The 21,338-nt window shown below is 39.1% G+C and overlaps 2 protein-coding genes across 3 annotated transcripts; one reads left to right on the top strand and one right to left on the bottom strand.

The window, feature by feature from the left end:
• Nucleotides 1-7,259: 7,259 nt before the first annotated feature.
• LOC103999047 (cullin-1-like) lies at nt 7,260-11,964 on the top strand. Its single transcript, XM_018826622.2, has 18 exons — nt 7,260-7,399; nt 7,488-7,587; nt 8,093-8,278; nt 8,386-8,433; nt 8,505-8,708; nt 8,779-8,856; nt 8,932-9,021; nt 9,118-9,198; nt 9,289-9,351; nt 9,799-9,885; nt 9,957-10,106; nt 10,196-10,251; nt 10,333-10,453; nt 10,532-10,693; nt 10,850-10,993; nt 11,079-11,297; nt 11,394-11,561; nt 11,687-11,964. The coding sequence occupies exons 1-18, from the start codon at nt 7,260-7,262 to the stop codon at nt 11,786-11,788; spliced, it is 2,199 nt and encodes a 732-aa protein (XP_018682167.2). The 3' UTR covers nt 11,789-11,964.
• A 199-nt stretch (nt 11,965-12,163) lies between these two features.
• On the bottom strand, nt 12,164-17,292 carry LOC135676245 (pentatricopeptide repeat-containing protein At5g12100, mitochondrial-like). 2 transcript variants are annotated; one of them, XM_065187209.1, is made up of 3 exons: nt 14,978-17,292; nt 12,575-12,917; nt 12,164-12,494 (listed from the first exon to the last, which is right to left on the bottom strand). In XM_065187209.1, exon 1 carries the CDS (start codon nt 17,226-17,228, stop codon nt 15,075-15,077), a length of 2,154 nt encoding a protein of 717 aa, XP_065043281.1. In that variant the 5' UTR covers nt 17,229-17,292; the 3' UTR covers nt 12,164-12,494; nt 12,575-12,917; nt 14,978-15,074. The 2 variants fall into 2 exon arrangements, with proteins under 2 accessions (XP_065043281.1, XP_065043276.1); XM_065187204.1 differs by having other exon boundaries at nt 12,164-12,917.
• Between the last annotated feature and the right edge of the window lie 4,046 nt (nt 17,293-21,338).

Here is a 21,338-nt window from a genome sequence, read left to right as displayed (position 1 = left end):
CATTATCAAAAGGTTTGGCATGAAAAATTTCAAGAGATGTCTCATACCGATGAGACATGGGATATCGCTTTCTAGGAGTGTGTCCCCAAAGACTCCTGAAAAAAGGGCGAACATGGATAGGAAACCCTATGTCTCAGCAATAGGGTTTATCATGTATGTCATGCTATATACCAGGCCTAATATAGTACATGTTCTGAGTGTCACGAGTAGGTATCAAGTGGATCCAGGCTTCAAGCACTAAAAAGTAGTAAAGTATATCCTTAAGTACTTAAGAAGGACTAAGGATCTTTTACTAGTATATGGAGGTAGTAGCCTCAGAGTTGAAGGCTACATAGACTCGAGTTTTCAATCCAATGTCGATGATAGCAAGTCAAATTCGGGCTCTGTGTACACCTTGAATGGAGGAGCAGTGTGCTTGAAGAGTTTCAAGCAAGATACTATTGCTGACTCGACCATAGAGGCGAAGTACATTGCTACAGCAAAGGCAGTAAAAGAGGGAGTCTAGATGAAGAAGTTCATCACAGATCTGGGAGTCGTGCCAAGCAGTGAGGAGTCGATTCTTTTATATTGTGACAACAATGAGGTGATTACTCAAGTGAAGGAACCCAAGTCTCATCAGAAATCTAAGCATGTTATAAGGAGGTTCCACCTGATCAGAGAGATCATGACCTGAGGAGATGTAGCAGTGGAAAGAGTTTCATCCAAAGATAACATTGTAGATCCACTAACAAAGCTATGACTCAGATTGTTTTTTAGCGTCACAAGCGTCTGATAAGGATCATACACATAGGTGATTAACTTTAGTTCAAGTAGGAGATTACTAGTCATAAGTGTCATGCAAGCCAATTACGTGAGTGATGGCACATGTGACTTGACACACAGTCCTTTTGCTTATTATATTTTGGCATTTATTACTTTATATTATTTGTTGCATATATATATATATATATATATATATATATATATATATATATATATATATATATATATATATATATATTGTGATGTCCTTTGATCTATGCAATGAGAATCAGATTGTGATAAGATCACAATAATGAGACCGATTCACCTTTAAATATAAATCCTAAATAATCCTGGTCATAGGTTATTCGAGAGGGACATCGAGATAACCAGACAGACTGATATGTTGTATACCCGTATATATGATGGATGTAGATGGTCTCATAGCTACTTGTATGGAGACACTAGCGATATAATACAAGTGCTCATTGAGGAATGAGTTCACTAATTGATCTGCTTACGAAATGCTGAATGGTTGATGATGCCTTATTATCAGACAGCGATTCCGTAGTCTCAGTGGTGTATCTAGTCCTTAGACTTGAGACATCAATGATGTCCTATATAAGTGCTCCACTCTTTGATACTAGACTTATAGGTTTGGATGTCCCAGATCTAACACAACCGGTCATCAGGAGTGGTAGTCAACCTTACGAGGGTTATTGAGTGTCGATAGAGGATCATCCACTCTCAGTGTCATGAAAGGAATGTCCCATGTGTTCTTACTCAGATAAATTCCTAGCTATGGTCATTTGGATTGAGAGAGAAAGAGTTCTCTGGAAGAATCCGATTAGAGCGAGACTCGAGTAGAAATTGTATAGGTTTGACAGCACCATACCCGGTATATAGTCTTTGGGATATTAGATGGATGAGGGACTATAGGTTAACAGTAACCAAGAACAAACATGTCCAATGGATTGGATTCCCCTGTATCGTTTGGGGACTACGGTGTAGTGGTCTAATACGTCCGTAATTGATGAGTCGAGTTAATTATTATGGAGATAATAATTCACTAAACCAGAAGGAGTTCTGATAGGTATAACTCATGGCCAACTCGATATTGGGCCTAGAGGGTCACACATATATGGTAGGCGTTGCAATGAGTAGAGGTTCGGATATGAGATATCTGTCGAAACCCATATCTTATTGGATATCCAATAAGCCCCTAAATTATTGGATCTTATGGATGAGATCCAATAAGAGCCCATGAGAGATTGATTATTGGATAGAGATCCACTAATCTAATAGGCGTGAGTAGTTGGATGGAGATCCAATACCCAATAGGGGAGGATCCATTAAAGTTAAGTTGACAGAGGACCTCTATAAATAGGAGAGAACTAGTGGTTCATAGCCTAGAGTCTTTTGCTTCCTCTCATATTCTCCTTCCCCTCTCCACTTCAGAGAAGGTCTGGAGTTTTGAGGAGCGTCGTCACAGCCTTGCTGTGTGGATCACCGCTAGAGAGGAGGGCACTTGACCTCCTTCACCCTCTCCTAGAGATCTATAGGGATTCAAGGATATATGATCTCCCTAGGTTACACAATTTATCTCACGCGTGATTTTCTATTTCATAGATTTTTGTGCACCAATCTTCACACGATGACGAACATATCTTTGGGAATTGAGGATTTTGTTTTCTATTCTTCCGCTGCATATGTAATGTTACCCCCAAAATTTTCCAATAGCTCAGTCACATCAATCTACAGTACCCGAGCCGTGCTGCTCGGTCACATCAATCATATAGTGCCCGAATCATGTCGCTCGGCCACATCATTCAGACAGTGCCCGAACCGTGCTGCTCGATCACATTAGTCTTTAGTACCTAAGCCATGCAGCTTGGTCACGCCAGTCTACAGAGCCCAAACCGTGCCTCATGATTATGTCAGTCTTCAAATAACCTAAGCCGTGATACTCAGCTGCATCAATCCTTCAATATCCAAGCCAAGGTGCTTGCTGTCTCCGACCGAATTGCTGCACCCAATGTCGAGCAGTGTCTCTTATCAAATCAAAATCCTAACCGTCTTCCCCAACTGACCCTATCTATGACCGATCTCTGCTCCCAGAAATCCCCGGCCAACCACTGGTCGTACCACTAGTCATTATACAGGCAAACTCGACTCACGAGATCACATCGCGCCATACACAAGCCCCTCGGGGAGTGACCCGGTACAAGCCACTCTCTAAGGGAGGGAGAGATTGATAGGGCACATTTTGGAAACCTACTCTCCAACCACTATTCATAGCCACATCAGCGTCAAGGTCAACATAACGGACCATGCCCCCTGCTCAACGTCATTTCACAAAGGTTGAACGACGTTGACCGAGTATAGCGCCGTTCCACAAAGATTGGGATGGTGCTGACTAAGTACAGTGCTGACTCACAAAAGTGGGGACGGTGCCGACCAAGTACAACGTCGTCTCGCAAAGATCGGGATGGCGCCGACCGAGTACGGTGCCATCCCACAAAAGTCGAGATGGCATCGCTTGAGCACAATGTCGTCTCATATAGGTCAGGACAACGCCAACCAAGTACAGCACTGTCTCGCAAAGATCGGGATAGCACCGACCGAGTACAATGTCGTCCCATAAAGGTTAGGATGGCATCGAGTGCGACACCATTGTTCGACGCCATGGCACTGAGGATGCCCAACCTCTGCTCCAAGAGTAAGCTCGTCACCCAATGGGTCAGCAACCATAAATATGATAGGTACAACCAGTTCCCGGGCTGAAGGATAAAAACTCATCGCGGTGCCGACGACGGGGATCGGTTCTTAGCTTATTTTCTATCCAATTCTAACAAAATATTTAGAGGGGCCGAAGTCGGGAGTCCCCTTCCCGACCTCGACCTGTGTGTAGGGATCGACGATAGAAAGGAAGGCGGCCAGCCAAAGGGGAGTCTCCAGATCTTAAAGCTAAAGCCCAAGCCCGACCCCATCGGATGACAACTCCCATCGCTCGAGTATCGACGTGGATGATCTTACGTACCTGGGATCAAACCAAGCCGTACTGACCTTTCAACCACGGTGTAAAGGATCACTATAAGTTGCCATATCCATAAGCTAAGGATTCTATTAGACTCTACACCAATAACGTGCTCAGTAAGGCTTATTTAATGTTTAAGAAAGCAAAAGTTTAAGAATTGATGTCTAATTCGGAGAGTGTATATCAAATGAGTCACAAGCTACATTATTAACATTATTAGTATCGGTGGGAAATATTTTGTTTTGGATGTCATAGTGCCACATTATTATCATACTAACTAGGCAAGCTTAGGAGATGCCATCTCAGTGCCCTAAGACCTTGTGGTCAATTGAGTGATGCTTGTCGAGTCTTAATTTGATTGTCAACTCTAGAATATTAATTTTTTATTATTTATATATACTTAGACATTATTCAAAACATAAGAACTTGGATTTATTTGTATGCCTTCCATATTATATTTCGATTTTTTTTAAATTTCAATAGAATTTATATTTATTTTAATATTTTTATTTTTTATTATTCATTTGGGTTGATCTAATTGGTTGGTCCATTTTAGTTGCTAAAATAAAGTGTTTACTTGTGCTTGTAGTATCTTGAGTTGGATAGTTTGCTTATTTACTAAAATATATTTTTTATATCCATAGTATATTTTGTAAGATTTTTGGAAGGTTGATATTTTATGGATGAATATTATAGAGGTATCATATAACTTAGGCAAAACCAATTAAGTTCATGATAATAAGATAATAAAAATAATATGACATTTACATATATCATAAGTTGCATATATGATGGGTTTCGTCGTATGCTTCATAACATCCGTGCTTTCATCAAATGCTTCCAAGCTAAGAAGATGAAAACTTGAAAGAATAAGCTCCTATTGAATCTCTAAATAGAAAGGGACTATCCTTAGTTGTCAATAGTAGGCTATCTCTAAATATTCACATGTCTCATTTGGAAGATACGATGGTGCTTGGTGCTTGCTCGTGATGAGGGATCATCAGATCCACAACTATAACAACTATAATTGATTATCCATCGATTTCTATGTAGCCACCGATTACGGGAGGTAGGGGTTTATGTCATGCCTATCAAAACTTGAATTTTTTAGGTAAGTTGTAAAACACGTTATATAGAGATCTAGTAGATACCTAATTGGGCATAGAGACTAGGACAGTCGATGTTAGGATTAGTGTAAGTGTATTTGAATTTTTTTTGGGAAAACTAATTAAATAAAAATATAAGAGAAATAAAAAAGTAAGTAGGTGCCTAAATAAGAGCACAAAAGATGCAAGCATTTACATTGGTTTGGTTTCACGACCTACATTTACTCCTTATTTATTCATTTGAAACCATCAGTTTTCTCTATCTTGATCTTATTCTGAATGAGTATAAATCAACTAACCTTACACTTTTCTCTGTTTTAAGATTTAGTAGTAAGTCTTACACTTAAAAAGTATTCCTCTCTGAATTATTCATCGCTTTATAATGAACAACCCTTATAATTTAAAAAAGGATTTATTGACAAGACAAACTTGACACTAAAAGCAAAAGAACACTTAGTAACTCTCTCCTCGAATCACCAACCTAGTGAAGTTTTATAAAGGCTCCAACCACCCCCAAAACATGGAGTATATCAATCAAAATAACCTGAAACTAGAGTATTGATGGTATTATCATTGCTCTAGGAGATGCTACAACTGAAACATTGAGTCGATACTAATCAAGCTATCTGGGATATGCTAGATGGTATCACCACTTGTATGAGCATTGACTACTTAGGTTAGGTGGTGCCATTGCCAAGCCTAGTAAGAACCCAACAGCTCATAGAAAACCCCATAGTAGCTGGTTGACCTAGTAAAGAGACAGTTTTAACCTAATTGCAATTCAACTGCATCCTATAGCTTTTCGACTAACCATTCAACACATTAGTGATCCTTCAAAATATCAATCAATCATTCGACACATTGACAATCCTTTGGCATGTTGATTAATCTCCACGATATCGATTAATCCTATCATTTAATGCTTAATTCTTCAACTCAATGTTCGATCTTCTGGCACAATGTTTGATTCTTTTCTTAACGTCTAATCCTTTGGCTCAACATTTATTTATTTGATCATTTCGTGATCCACACTCTTAAAGTATCATTAGTATCACTTATATAATAAATATACTTATAAAAATATCAATTATCTAAATTCATCAATTGATTTTATCATCAAAATATAAGACTTGATAATAAAAAAGAGTCATCACTAGCAAAGTGAGATTTGACTCGATTGCGACACTCTTGCGAACGAGAGGAATAGGGAGTTAATCCCGATATTGGTTATAATGTCAAAAGATTTTCTGACCAGTCTCTTCTTTGGGGTGCTTTGATTTTAATTTTCTTGTGATATCTTTCTTTGGGCCCTCCTTACATCAGTATATTAATGTCAAAAAGGATCATCAACTCCTTGTGAACTGATGTAACCCTATACCAAATATTGTTATATTTGAAAATTAACGATCCTTCGTAAACATCCAAGTTGACTAGTCCTTAATGTCTCATTCTTTTAATAGTAGATTCATTTCAAATCGTAGGATCATACAAAAATATAACGAAGACATATCCAACGAGGTCCCTCTAACATGTAAACCAATGAAGACCTCAAGAGTATAAATATAATTCCAAGAGTTCAAAGATAAGTATATACCTAGAGTTCTCACCATTTATAAATCCTATAGTGGGAAATGAAAATTACTCTTTTGAATGTCAAATTAGAGTTTAGGGTTTAGGATAAGCTTATCTATCATTCTCATGTTAACCGAGTAAGCTTATATAGTAACAGTGCCATGCTAACCGATCTATGATAACAAATAGGATGTTTGTGTTGAGTCGTGATTGATCCTTTCACAATATTACAATTAATTATCAATTAAATTATTAATATTGATATATATATACTTGAATTATATTTTTTCTGTCATATGGAATATTCCTTTAATTTTTATAATGTTAGTTTTTATTTATTGTCAATTTTGTTCGATCAAATCGGCTCGTCCGATTCTCAGTGCATCGAACCAAACCAAAAAGGAATAATTCTTAAAGAAAAGGGGAGGGAAAATAAAGAAGGGATTAATGTTAAAATAAAAAAAGTAAAGAACAATCTGTAGGCAAATAAAAATAAAAACGGGGCGCTCTTTAAGAATTGTTTTTTTTGACAAAAATTGTCCAAATTACTCTCGGGAGGGTCTAAAGAAAGACACGGAGGGGCCCCCACTGAAGTTGCCATCACCAAATGGTCGGCTGCAGGCGTGGGTTGGATTCGATGCATGGAGACGCCTACGCCTCCCCTATATATAATAAGCCATTCGTTTTGGGTCTCCCATCCCATATTCCTACGTTTGTCGAACTTGATTTCGGCTGTAGTATAAGGATCCCGATTCTTTCCCGCAAGGCGTTGCCGTTGGATTCTGAGGTGGTTCTTAAGCAGGATGCCGATTCATTCGCCGAAGACGGTGGATGTTGAGGCGGGAATGGCGGTGCTGAAGCAAAGCGTCACCAAGCTGACGAACATCCTGGAGGGCCTTCCCGAGATGCCGTTCAACACGATGGAGTATATGCTTCTCTGCACGTACGTTGTGTCCACCGATTCCTTCTCGCTTTCGCTCTTATCGTTCCTTCGTCTGATGATGGATTTGTTGCTCTCGTTGTTATGTCAGGACTATCTACGATTTTTGCACTATGAAAACCCCCAATGATCTCAGTGAGCAGTTATATGCGGAGTACAAGAAATCGTTGATGGACTACCTGCATTCCACGGTGAGCATGAACCGCTTGCATCTGGATTTACACAATCTTAATAAAAAGAAAAGATTTTTTTTCCCGTGCTAATCTGCTCGGCTTTGATGGTGGAATTGAGTTGGGCCTCGACACCCCTTGAATAAGTTACCCTTTTTGTACTCTTCAGACAACTTGATTTCGAGTAGGCCGGTTGACTATTAGTCGCTTGCATGCAATTGTGTCGATTATAAGTACCATCGGAGTTCAGATTTAGTTTCGTTTGCAGATGCTTAATATAGGTTTCACATGTTTTCGCTTTTTGTGAAAGGTAAAACCATTGGAGAAACAGAAGCTCTATAAAAGAAAAAGGAGGAATAAGCAGAATTCTGTCGTCTGTGCATTTTGGATGCAAGTTTGATGAACGATTCAAATAGAACTTGCATTTTGGATACGATATGATCATTCCATCATGTAAATTGCAAAAGAAGTCTGTATCAATGCCATCTTGTCCTAGTCTTACGAGAACTTCTTCTCTTTCGATCAGGTCTTACCTTCTTTGAGGTCGAAGAACGATGAATATATGCTGAAGGAACTCGTCCGGAGATGGTTAAATTACAAAGTCATGGTCAGATGGCTTTCGCGTTTCTTTCATTACCTCGATCGCTATTTTGTCAAGAAGAAGGCACTTCTTCCACTCAAGGAAGCTGGGATTACTTGCTTCCGTGACCTGGTGCGCCTTCATCCTTCTTCTGTCACATCTCTGCAACATGTTTGCTTTCGGTGTATTGAACTCGAGTCTCCTGCGGGAGTTAATTGTTTTTTTTTTTGTGGTTATAGGTTTATGAGGAGATGAAAGGAAAAATAAAAGATGCCGTCATCTCTTTGGTAAGTCTAATCACTTTTCTTCCTTTCGAGCATTGAACACGTTCATTGATTACGCTGTGTGTTTCAAGCAGATTTATCAAGAGCGAGAGGGGAGTCAAATAGATAGACCTTTGTTGAACAACGTCGTGGAAATTTTCATTCAGATCGGTTTAGGAAGTAAAGAGTATTATGAAGTTGACTTGGAAGCCCCTTTGCTTCAAGACACCGCTGCCTATTATTCCAGGAAAGCTTCAAAATGGATTCTCGAGGATTCATGCCCGGAATACATGTTGAAGGTACTTTTGTTGCGCGACCATTCAGTAATTATCACTCACCTAACGCTGAAAGCGTCTTGGCTTTTGTTAGGCTGAGGAGCGCTTGAAGCAGGAGAAGGACAGGGTTGATCATTACTTGGACCATACCACTAAACAGAAATTGATAGAGGTATATTTCGATAATATCGATGAATATTTTCAGCTGGATAAATTCATTTGAGTCGTCATATTGTTTTGTTTATAGAATGTGGAACATCAGTTGCTGTCTGTAAATGAAATCCAACTTCTAGAAAAGGAAAATTCTGGATTGATTGCATTACTTCGAGACGGCAAGGTACCTCTCTCTACCTCTTAGATGCCGATGACTTAGATTATGCCCCTTTCAGGATTTTATGAAACTTAACAACCATTCTTATAATTTGCATTTTAGGTGGATGACCTCGAGCGTCTGTATAGGCTCTTCAGCAGAATACCTGAAGGCCTGACTCATGTTTCTCAGTTGTTTACGCAGGTTTATCTCAGTTTTATGATGTTCTGATTTGATGCAGTCTTCAGTAAATTATTTTACTTGAATCTCATGGTCATTGAAACATCACTGCAGCATGTGAAAGCTGAAGGTACAGCCCTAGTCAGCCAGGCGGAGAACGCTGCGAGTAGCAAGAGAGTATGTGGCCATAGTCTTTTCCTTTGATATGTTTGCAGAAGTTGACTGTCGTTTGATCTTAACAACAACAAGATCCACAAGAAATTGAAGTGAAGATATTTAGTTGACTTGTTTTGAGGAATCCTTCGAGGCATTTTTTCTCTTTCTCATAGAAAAAAATAATACTAAATATTAGCATAAGAATCGTTGTCCAGTGGTGAACCTTTAATCCTTAGTCAATTGATTATTTAGTTTCAACTCTTATTATCAGCATCCTTCAGTACTTCCGTTCTTGCTGACATGCACACCATTAACAACGCTGACAATGTAAATCTTGCAGGCAGAGAAAAGGGATGCTACTGATTCGCCGCAGCTGGTGCGTAGTGAACCTCTCGATTAGCTTGAGCAGATCAATCGGTTCAGTTTCTTTCTGAGAATCATGAATTGATGAACCTCTTGGGTTTTCAGGTTTTGATCAGAAGAATTATTGAGCTGCATGACAAGTATATGGGATATGTCCAGGAAAACTTCCAGAATCACACCCTTCTCAACAAGGTTTGGTTTGTCATGCACCAACCACTGTTCCAAGTCTTCAACTTTGCCTAAGGATTGTGTATCCCTTTTAGGCACTCAAAGAGGCTTTTGAAGTTTTCTGCAATAAGAGCGTCGCGGGCTCCTCGAGTGCCGAGATGCTGGCTTCCTTTTGCGATAATGTTCTTAGAAAAGCAGGAAGTGAGAAGCTCAGTGATGACGAAATTGACACGACTTTGGAGAAGGTAAATGCCTTGTTTTGACATGAGTGTCTCTCTCTTTCTATTGTGGAATGAATCTACGGTGCAACTGAACAAATCTTCCGTCTTTGCAGGCCATGAAATTGCTTTCTTACATCAATGACAAAGACCTGTTTGCTGAGTTCTCCAGGTATAAAAGGCTGTCGCATGCTGAGCTATTTACGTTGTCTGTCATTACGGTCATGTTCGAATTTGCGAAATTGATTTGCAGGAAGAAGCTTGCGAGGAGGTTGCTGTTTGACAGATATGCTAACGAGGATCATGAGAGGCTCATTTTGACGTACCTAAAGCAGCAATGTGGAGGGCAGTTCAGCTCAAAGATGGAGGGCATGGTCAGTAGCATCCATCATGTTTGTATGGTGATTGGCACTGAATACGCGGGTTGGCAGACTAAAATTTGTTTGTCTCAGGTGACTGATCTAACTCTTGCTAAAGAAAACCAATCGTGTTTCGAGGACTACCTCTACGCGAACCCCCATGCGCATCCAGGGACAGAGCTCAGTGTCAGTGTTCTCACGACTGGATTCTGGCCAAGTTACAAATCATCTGATCTCACCCTTCCCGATGAGATGGTAAGGCAAACCCATTTTCTTGATATGAATGATTGATTGCAAGTTTTTCACCCAAAAAAAGCAATTATAATTGATCAACTTTAACTCGAGGGATTTGACATGCAAAAAAAGAATGCTTGGTTGCTGCTGATTGCTAATTTCGGTTGCCGCTTTCAGATCAAATGCATAGAAGCCTACAAGAAGTTTTATGAGTCCAGCACCAAGAACAGAAAGCTTTCGTGGATATATTCGTTAGGGACATGTAACATCAATGCCAAGTTTGATGCCAAATCCATAGAGCTTACTGTGGCAACTTATCAGGTATCTATCGGATTCTTTTCGTTCTGATCATGTAAAACAGACATGGATGCCAACTGGAAGTATTCACATGATGAGTCGTGAACAGGCGGCAGTTCTTCTGCTATTTAACTCCGCAGATAGATTGAGCTACGCAGAGATCAAAGCTCAGCTCAACTTAACCGATGAGGACATGGTCAGAGTGCTTCACTCGCTTTCTTGTGCCAGATATAAGATTCTAAAGAAAGCGCCAATGACAGACACCGTCTCTCCCAACGACATCTTCGAGTTCAATTCCAAATTCACCGACAAAATGAGAAGGATTAAGGTCTGGACATGACTTTCCTCTTGAATGCTCAAGAAGAAGAAGTTCTTTCTTTTCGGTTTTTTTGGTTCTTTGATTGACACATTCATTCGACTGCAGGTACCTCTTCCCCCGGTGGACGAGAACAAGAAGGTGATAGAAGATGTCAACAAAGATCGAAGATATGCTATTGATGCTTACATCGTGCGCATCATGAAAAGTCGAAAGGCTTTGGGTCATCAACAGTTGGTGTTGGAATGCATCCAACAGCTTAGCCGCATTTTCAAGGTAGTATAGATAGTACCGATGAATCGTATACCGAAACATAGGAATACTATGTGTTAATTAGAAAGGTCTCAGAAAGAAGACAACTTTTCAGACTGTCCTAATTAAGTCGTGGTCTTAATTTGCAGCCTGACGTAAAATTGATCAAGCAACGAATAGAAGATCTGATCACCAGAGAATTTTTAGAGCGGGACGGGGAGGACCCAAACGTTTACAAATACATTGCCTGATCGACCTGATCTCAATCGATTACAAGCTTTCCAAGACTCGAAGATGCATCTTGTGGATTTGCCCTAACTGGGTAGCTTATACCAAGAGAAAGAAGAAAACATCTGTACCGTAATTACATGACCTCTGACCATAGAAATGCATTGTTCTCTTCTTTTGCGGTTAATACATTGGTTGATTTCTGTCCTCCTCGATGTTTTTCGACTGGCACTTGCAAATCCAATCACTCCAAGATAGCCAGGTTGACGAGTGGCATCAGCAGTCGTATGGAAAGCTGGTGCTGCAGCTTGTGGTGCTAATGCTTGAACCGTCCATGCATAAAGAATTTATCATGAGAAGTCCAAAAGAATAAGCAATAATTTAAATCCTCAACCAAGTGAATTCGGTAAAATATGAATCTGATACTCCATTATCTAATGAATCTGTTACACCATTATCAGACCAATGAACGATTAGAGTATTGCTGAAGCTACACCTGTTGGTGCACTGATCTGAGAGGCTGATACCAGCATCGATAGTTGCCATGCTAGACTTGCTAATCATCATATTGGTAAGAAGTTGCTGCAGCCGTCAATTCTTACATCCACGCATCAACACTTTGTGATCTGCTTACACTTTCTGATTGCATTCATATCCAAGGTTCACAATCTTGTGTAGTATGTGTCCATATACGAGTACCAATCGAGTTTTGGAAAACCCTGAGAAAAACTGAAAAAAAACACTGGTACAATACCAAAGTACATGCCTTTATTGAACGATACACGTACAAAGCGTATCACTCAATTTACCTTGGTCCATGTATCGATAGACTCTTGAACAGGTGCCATGGCAAAAATCCAAGAAATAAAGCTTCTTGTCCATGCAGCAATGAGCGACTTGGAGTGGATAATTCCAATGTTCAGAAAGAAAAAGTACCCAAGGAAGAAACATGCTGATCTTTTCATATTTTGCTTGAACCAGATGATAAACAAGCTCTCAAGACATCCTCAATCAAGATAATTCTGTTGGCCAGTCTAAGTGTAACATCCAAAGGTAATAACGAAAGCAAACATGGTTACCCTCTGATACCTGAGTCTTGCCAAGGCAAATATAGGCCAACGAGCAAAATGCAGATGACTCGTATCACCTCATCTGTCGATGAAAAGAAATGCTAATTCAGTTTATGGACAAGTAACAAAAAAGTAGCAACAAGAAACAAGTCCAACAGTTATAGAAACAGCAAACACCTTGACTGCTAAAGTTGGCACCATAATGCATGACAACATCATCATACAAACCAAGAGTAATTATATGAAGCACATGGAGTCCTTAGAATGAATTATGAATACCTTGGTGCAGTTGTTAATATGACATGCTTACAACAATATGAATGCACAATTATGGCATGGAGTTTCTAAACTCCACCTAGGCATTATCATTATTAATTCCAAGTTTGAAAAAAAAAGGAGGTTTGTATGAAGCAACTAGATCATCAACTAGAAGTAACCCTAGGCATCTCATCACCTAGATGTTCCAAAGAGCAAAGAGCTACCATGTTGACACCCATTTTGACTATATATATATATATACACAAGAGTTCATCCAAACAATGTTTGTGACATTGATCACAATGTTGGATAGTTAGGAAAAAAGAAGTTTTGTTGAGATAAGAATATCAAGATGGATGTGTGTGGGTCACTATAGAAGATAGAAAAGAAAATGTTTACATTCATGAACAATTATACACACCAATATAAGATAAGATGAGAGAAAATTATTTAAAACTGAACAGTCATTTCCAAACAATACATATATAAATGTCCCATACAAATAAGGTGTCTCAATTAAGACTTCAATGGTATAAGAATAGGAAAGGGAAAACCCATAAAATTGTTATTGGAAACAATAAGAGAGATTTAACTATTCTTAGTTTGATTAGTGATATTACTATAAATAGAGCTCGATGGTAGGAAAAATTCATATAGTTGATCTTAAATAGGTGGGGCATTATAACTTCTTGTTGTTGCACCAAATATTATATGTTTCCAAGATGACATGCTTAGGGCCATGTTAGAAGAAAGACTAGTGTTTTTAAAAGTGCCAAGTGCCAAGATCCCAAAATGTCTGAGGCACTCCAGAATATTAAAATATAAAAAATATATTTTAATAGCAACCAATGCTAAATAGTTCCAAAGAGTAAACGGTGCTAAATATTGCTAGACAATTTCAAACAAGGATTAACCATGCTAAACGGCTTTAAAGTTTAAAGAGGGACTGAGAATGGTTCTAAAGAGGGATTAATGCTAATCAACTTTAGAGAGGTGATAAGAGGAGTAACCAGCCTATGGAGGAAGGTGGGGAAGGAGACGGCGGTGGCAGAGGGGGCTTTGGACAAAGGTGGCAGTGGAGGGAACTGTGCACGAAGGCAGCAATGGCAAAGGGAGCTGTGCACAAAGGCACACTGGGCGACAGACCACAGGTGGGTCAAGCGATGATGTAGGGTTTTAGTTTTCATCGAGCCAAGCACACGAGGAGGGTGGTTGGTTTAGTGTTAGGGTTTAGTTGGTTCAATTGAACCAACTTGCCTATTCAATCGAACCAAGCAGGAGATAAGGTCACAATTCACTTGGGCGTTCACTGAGGGGGTGGTGGTTTAGTGTTAGGGTTTAGTTGGTTTGATTGAACCAAGCAGGAACTCAAGTCACAATTCACTCGAGCGCTCACTCAAGGCGCCCAAGTGGTGATTCAGTCAAATGCATCGCCCGAAAGCTGTGTGATGCGCTTGGGCCTCACCTCGCCTCACCCGAGCACCTAGGCGAGCGCCTGGGCGTCTATTAAAAACCTTAGGAGAAACATGTCGTTGGTTCAATGTAAATAAAACTTCAAAAGAGATGGAAGATAGATAAAAGATGAAACATGTCATAATTCTCCTTTTAAATAATAGGTACCAATTCTACAGACTATAACTCTAAGTGCTGATGTCTAATCTATCAAATGTTGCCCTTCAATTAGGGTTAGGGTTGGGACATATGGTATTATATTAGAATTCTAATGGTGACAGATGTTGCAATGTCAAATTAGCAATGGTGAGCAAAGATTGGATATCACAAGAAATGCAATAATTTAAAGAAGAGATCCAATGAAATAGTTGAACTAAGAGGATTCTTATCAATTTGAAGATACATATATCAAGTTCTGTCTGCATCTCATACCTTCTCCTGAGATTTCCAAATACACCCAGAGATTTCTGCATATTTTATTCGGATAATATCTTTCAGCTACAGCTCAATATACACCTCTTTTCATTTCTTACCTTACAACAGGTAACATTCCCCTCTGTTCCATCTCTTTCTGTAAAACAACTACCTTTTCTTGATGTCCATAATTAGCATAACCAGACATTAGTGCACTATAGATATCCCTATCAGGAAGCAGTTTCTTCTGTAGCATTTCTTCAAATAAATTCTCAGCATCTTGCATCCTTCCTTCTAAGCTCGTCTGACTAATCAAGGCATGATAAGTAGACAAGGTTGGTCTGAGGCCTATCTTCTCCATCTCTTTGTAAAGCTCAATAGCTTTATCAGTAGAGCTGGTATTACAATAGGCAGATATAAGAATGGTGTACGTAACTGCATCAGGGCTTAAACCTTCATCTCTTAACCCGAGGGCCAAGTGTTGAGCTTCTGATAGATTTCCTTTGAGAGACAGACCTTTTATTAGAGTATTATAAGTCACAATACTAGGAGATATCCCAGTTTTCTTCATTCCCTCAATCAGTTCAAAAGCCTTTTGCAACTCTTCCTGTTTACAATATGCATCAATTAGAATGTTGTATATCTGCACATTTGGTCGAATACCTCTTGATACCATGTCTTGGAAGAGTGCTTCTGCTTCCACAAGCATGCCTTGTTTGCAGAAACCATTGACCAGTGATCCATAAGACACAACATTCAATTCCAGCCCCATATCCTTCATCTCCTCAAAAATGTCGAAGCACCTCTCAAAGTGACAAGCTTGCGCATAAGCATCGATGAGTGGATTATATGTCTCCACTTCTGGTGACACTCCCTTCCCTACCATCTCCTTGATCAACCCCTCTGCCTCAGCCATCCTTTGCAATTTGCACAGCCCATTTACCAGTGAATTGTAAGTGATGCATTCGGCTTTCAATCCAAGTGACTCCATCCGGCCCATGGCCTCAAAGGCTCCTTCCATATCTCCTATGCGACAATATCCATCAACAATCGTATTAAAAATCACACTGGTTGGGACCAAGCCTTTTTCTACTAGTCTCTCCAAGACCTCATCTGCTTTGGCAACTTTTCCATACTTGCAAAGTCTATTCAACAATATACTGCAAGTGTACGCTCCTATTGTTACACCCTTTTTAACTGACTCCTCGAATAAAACCAATGCGGCTTCCACATCGCCACTTCTCGAGTGGCCATCAAAGAGAGCACTGTACGTAAATCCATCAGGCATGAAACCAGCTGCTCTCATCTCATCCAACAAGGAATTTACGTCATCCATCCGGCTGGCACAACAAAGCCCCGATAGCAAGGTATTATACGTGACAAGGTTTGGCTTCAATTTCGAAGCCCGCATCCGATCCCGCACACCAAAAGCAGCATCCAAATTCCCAATTTTACAATACCCATCAACCATCGTATTATATGTGATGAGGGTTGGTGTGATTCCCCTCCTCTCCATTTCTTCAAACATCTTCTGAGCACCATCCAAGCGCCGCTCCCTGCACAGGCACGATATCAGGCAATTGAAGGTGAAAGCATCCGGCTTCAGGCAATCCTTCTTCTCCATGCAATGAAATAACTCCATCGCTCTATCCAGATCTCCGGATTTGACAGCCGACTGGATGGCCTTATTGTAGGCGTAGGTGTCCGGGCGAATTGGAGAGGCGACCAACCGGTTGAAGAGAGACAAGGCATCGGTGTACCGCTTGCGGGATACAAGGGTCTCAAGCAGGAGATTGCACGAACGGAGACAGGGGAACAGGTGGGAGCTTTCCTGGGCGACGAAGGAGACGAGGTCGAGGGCCTCGTCAGGGAGGTTAAGCGAAGCGTAAGCGGAGACGAGGAGGCTGGCAGCGGAGTGGGAGAGCGGGTGAGGATGGGAAAAGGAGCCGGCGAGGGATCGGAAGAGGTGGGAGGGGGAGGGGAAGAGGGGCTTGTGGGAGAGAATTAGGGTTTGGCAGAGTGATAGGGAGGAATGAAAGCAGCCCTTTTGCTGGAGCTGTGCACGCAACTTATCCAATAGTTCCTCTGCCTGATCTCCTCCTCCGCCGCCGCCGCCGATGCTGCCGTGGATGTCTTCTCCTCGGCGTTCGAGGATATCTGCTTCATTAGAAGAGAAACATCTTCGAGGAGGAGGAGGGGGAAGAGGAAGGGAGGAGAGGCGGGAGGGATTTGGGGTTCGACGGAGAGAGTGGCGGACGAGCTTCGCCATCTCTCCAGCTCCCGTGACGGCGGTAATGGGATTCTGCAGAGGTTTAAGCTTCAGAAGATATGAATATAATAATAATATGTATGCGTATGCAAAGAGACTGGCATTCATAGGTGATCATACGGTCTCCGCTGCCCGTTACACACGCCATTGTTAAAAATAACGGCCTTAACATTCATTATAACGGCTGTCAGGACCCGTTATATGTTTCACGTATATATATATATATATATATATATATATATATGTCCGGTAGACTCGGATTAATGACTAGTAACCATTAGTTTGAAAAGAAATGATTGATTACCACTTAGAGATTCGTGCAACACGTACAAGTGGCAAAATTTGAATTACTTGATATTGTTTGTTGTATTCTATCTTTGCTCAAGATAATACATATCGATCATTGCTAATGACAATTATCTATGTTTCCAACTTGATATGAGTTCTTTGCCTTACAAAAAAAATACCCTATCTTCTTCTGAAAATAAAATAAAATAAAAATATTGAAGTATCCTATCTGCAAATATAATCTCTATCTGCATGATATAAGGTAAGAGCATTCAGTAGTTTTGCTGCAATTGGTTTTGCGATAGGTAATTATTCTTTTAAATGAGTACTACTGTCAATCATCTTGAAAATGTCACCTAAAAATACAATGCCAAATTCACTTCTGCAAGCTGATATAAGCCAGAAGAACTATTATCCTTTTTCCATAAGGAGTTCATCTGCTCATTTCTTACATAATCCTGCTTGTTTTTTAGATGGGAAGGAAGTTCCAGGTTTTAGAAGTATTTAAAGTAGAAATCTTGGAATAAATCATGCCACTATGATTGTACAAGGCTGCATCAGCCCAAGTTGAATGACAGAAGGAATGTCTTTTCATTCACCAACTTATGTAATTTTTTTCTCATCAAATGACTTTAGCTGGTCGAATCATCACTTCACAGGAAAGGCATTAACATCTTTTGACATTTGGACAGCTGTAGCTTTCCAGACTATAATTTGCCAAGAAAGTTGTGTGATGTTCTTCAAAGTATCAACTACAATGACTGCATACATTCACTTTCAAGCAGCATGTAAAACATCATTTTAAGAACTTGATAGTCAAGGCTAAGTTCTTAATTTGTATTATACTAGCTTGCATGCTAGAGATGTTCAACATGCAACAGCATAATAATACCTAAACCAACCGATTTATATAGCATTATCAGTGAGCTTACATGTATGAAAAAACAAAAAAGTTCTCGATTAGAGATTCAGAAAACCAACATAATATACTTTTATACAGCTTTTTCAGTGTCATAGTTACATACTCCAAAATTCTAAGACAGTATCATGTGGAACAGATACATGTCGGCTGACAGCAAATAGAGTGTACAGATTTTTTGATGTCTCCATGTTCATATACAATGTCCTTCAACATCCTGGAATACTGTTGCTTCTGCATTGCCATATTTTAGCTTTCATAAACGTGTATCTGTCAGATAGCTCTACCAATGTTCCTGCAGCGGACCATGACAAAGTATCAATCAAATCAGAAGTTCCTCTATCTTCATCTTACGAACAATGAAATGAACAATCAAGTTTGCGTTGAAGTGATCAGAGTGGATGACACAATTGCACATGATTCATACTATTGATCAGTGGACTGCTAGTCCGGATTGTGCAATTTGAACACCTATTCACGTACTGTAATCACATCAAATATTTAAGTTAGGAATTGATTTTCTTTCCTTACTTATTATTATAATTTAAGGAAATCTTAATCTACTTCCTTGTTTGTTGATATGAATTAAGGAAATAACTAGTAAGCCAAATATGATGATATCATATTTGTTAGTATATTAAATAGAAATAATTTATATTAAATAAATACGAAAATTAAAATTTATTTCCCTTAATAGAGGCTCACCTCCTCCTATTTAAAGGGAGGGATTTCTCTCCTTCGTTCCTCACCTAGTTGAGCCTGGCAACGGGAGGAACGAGGAGTTACACCCTATTGACAAGAGGTAGGTTTCCCTACCTTTCTTAAAAGTTTTAGCTTTTATTTTGATTTTTTAAATGTTGAAAGTTTTATAGTTTGAAAAATATTTATCAATTCTTTAAATATCAAATTTTTTATATTAAAATAATCAATTAAAGTTTTCATAATATTCTTTGACCCATGATTAAGGTTTTTATTGTAGAATTAAATATGTAAAAAAAAATATATATGTTTTATATGATATATTTTATGTATTACAGTTTATCTTCAATCTTATCTGGATTAAAATCTTGTTAGACTAAAATATGTTATCTAAAATCTCTTTTTTTTTTTATATTCTTTGATCTGAAATTTAAAATATATTATTCTGAATGATTTAAAATATGACTAGAATATGTTGAAATTTTATGTGTTGAAAACATGATTTTTATTTGAATTTAGAAAGCTATTTCCTTACGTTAAAACTTATCTCCTAGTCCCTCTTTTAATGTCTTATGATTTCTAGTCAAATTGAGAATGTTATTTCTTTGTATTAAAGCTTTTCTCCTCATCTATCTTTTAATGCATTATTATGTTTTCATTTATGTTGTTAATGGGTATATGCTATGACTAGTCCATGGGCCAGGGCTGGGCCAATTTTATGTAATGCATGCTCAATCATGTATAATACACATGACCTGGACTGGCTCAATCTAGCCCAATATTATTGTTGAACTTAAGCCCAAATATTGATTGAATTAAACTAGACTTGATTAGTCTAGATCAATTCAGGGTGATTCCGAATTGATTGACTTATTCAAGTTAGTTTAACCTAAATTGAACTTAATCTAGTCTAAATTATATTAGTCTAGGGTGGTTCCAGACCAGTTAAATAAGGATTAGAGATCAGTTCAGTTATGCTCTAGTAAATCGAGTTCAATTGAATCGATTAAACTAGAGTTCAAGTCAATTGAGGGTTAATTTATATTATTTGATATTGATGATTTTTAAAAGAGATGTTTTAAATATGTTATTTTATCCCGAAATGGATATGACCAGTGTGAGATTATATTCCTGCCAAGAGCAGGTAGGGCGATTCCCTTCGGGGATTAGCGGGTCGTCAGACGTGGCGGCTGGACGGTTCCTCCATCCGTTGTTGGGAGGAACGTGTCCCCACTTTGGCGGGTGTGGGACACCACTCCATCCGCTGTTGGGAGTGTGATATGAGTTTGCCTCCATTCGCTGTTAGGAGAACACAAACTCATCCCGTAGGATAAAGCCTCTCCATCCGCTGTTGGGGGAGTGCTCCTTCGGGTACTTGATATACGCCAATGGGATGATTGATTGAATTTTGGTCATGTATTTATCTTGATTTGACTTTTGGGGTTCCTACTCAGCATTGCTGAATTTTCTTTGTTTTTGATTTTCAAAGCAGTCTCCCTCTAGTACTAAATCGGATTCCAGTGGAGAGCGAACCTTCCTCTACCGCTAGGTAGAGCCACTTGGATGACTCTTGAAGTTAACTTTTCTATTTGTAATTTGATAAATAAATGAATTGTAATAAATGGTTATAGATGATGAATAAAGTGATATTTATTTATTTGGCCTGTGTGAAAATAAAAATAAAAAAATCCAGGATGTGACAATTTTTATGGTATCAGAGCATGGTCTAGGGCCTGTAGGTATATTAGGTCCCTTGATTGACTTTAACCAATGATTGTCTTTAACCTATTATAAGAATAATTGAGCCAATTCGAAAGATTAGTGGTTTTATCACTCGGGGTGCTCATGGTCGCAATGCTACTAGTGTACGCACTCGGAGAGGTGTTCATACAAATAATAAGTTGGAAACTCTTTGACAGTTGATCAGATATATAGAAACTGTGTTATTACTATTAAAGGTCATGATTTGCTAGTAGATCTTATTATACTAGAATTTCAAGATTTCGATGCTATCTTGGGTATGGACTGACTTTCAACATACCATGTAAGTATCGATTGTTTCCGGAAGACTATTACTTTTTCACCCTTAAATCAACCATCTTTCAAGTTCATCGGGATTCAAGAAAAGTTCCCTTCTATTATTTCAGCCTTGAGTGCTGTTACGGTAAGTAACTGTTTTAGCCGTGGCCTCGGGGCCGTTGCGG

Source organism: Musa acuminata, chromosome BXJ1-1 (genome assembly GCF_036884655.1).
Source record: "Musa acuminata AAA Group cultivar baxijiao chromosome BXJ1-1, Cavendish_Baxijiao_AAA, whole genome shotgun sequence".
Classification (NCBI taxonomy): domain Eukaryota; kingdom Viridiplantae; phylum Streptophyta; class Magnoliopsida; order Zingiberales; family Musaceae; genus Musa; species Musa acuminata.
This window is presented reverse-complemented; position numbering and strand designations above follow the sequence as displayed.

Bases quoted from the DNA above. Each gene is read 5' to 3' on its own strand.
- LOC103999047 (XM_018826622.2), top strand. From the start codon at position 7,260: ATGCCGATTCATTCGCCGAAGACGGTGGATGTTGAGGCGGGAATGGCG. The intron at 8,279-8,385 runs GTGCGCCTTCAT...TTGTGGTTATAG, and splicing joins TTACTTGCTTCCGTGACCTG to GTTTATGAGGAGATGAAAGG. The intron at 8,434-8,504 runs GTAAGTCTAATC...TGTTTCAAGCAG, and splicing joins AAGATGCCGTCATCTCTTTG to ATTTATCAAGAGCGAGAGGG.
- LOC135676245 (XM_065187204.1), bottom strand. From the start codon at position 17,228: ATGGCGAAGCTCGTCCGCCACTCTCTCCGTCGAACCCCAAATCCCTCC.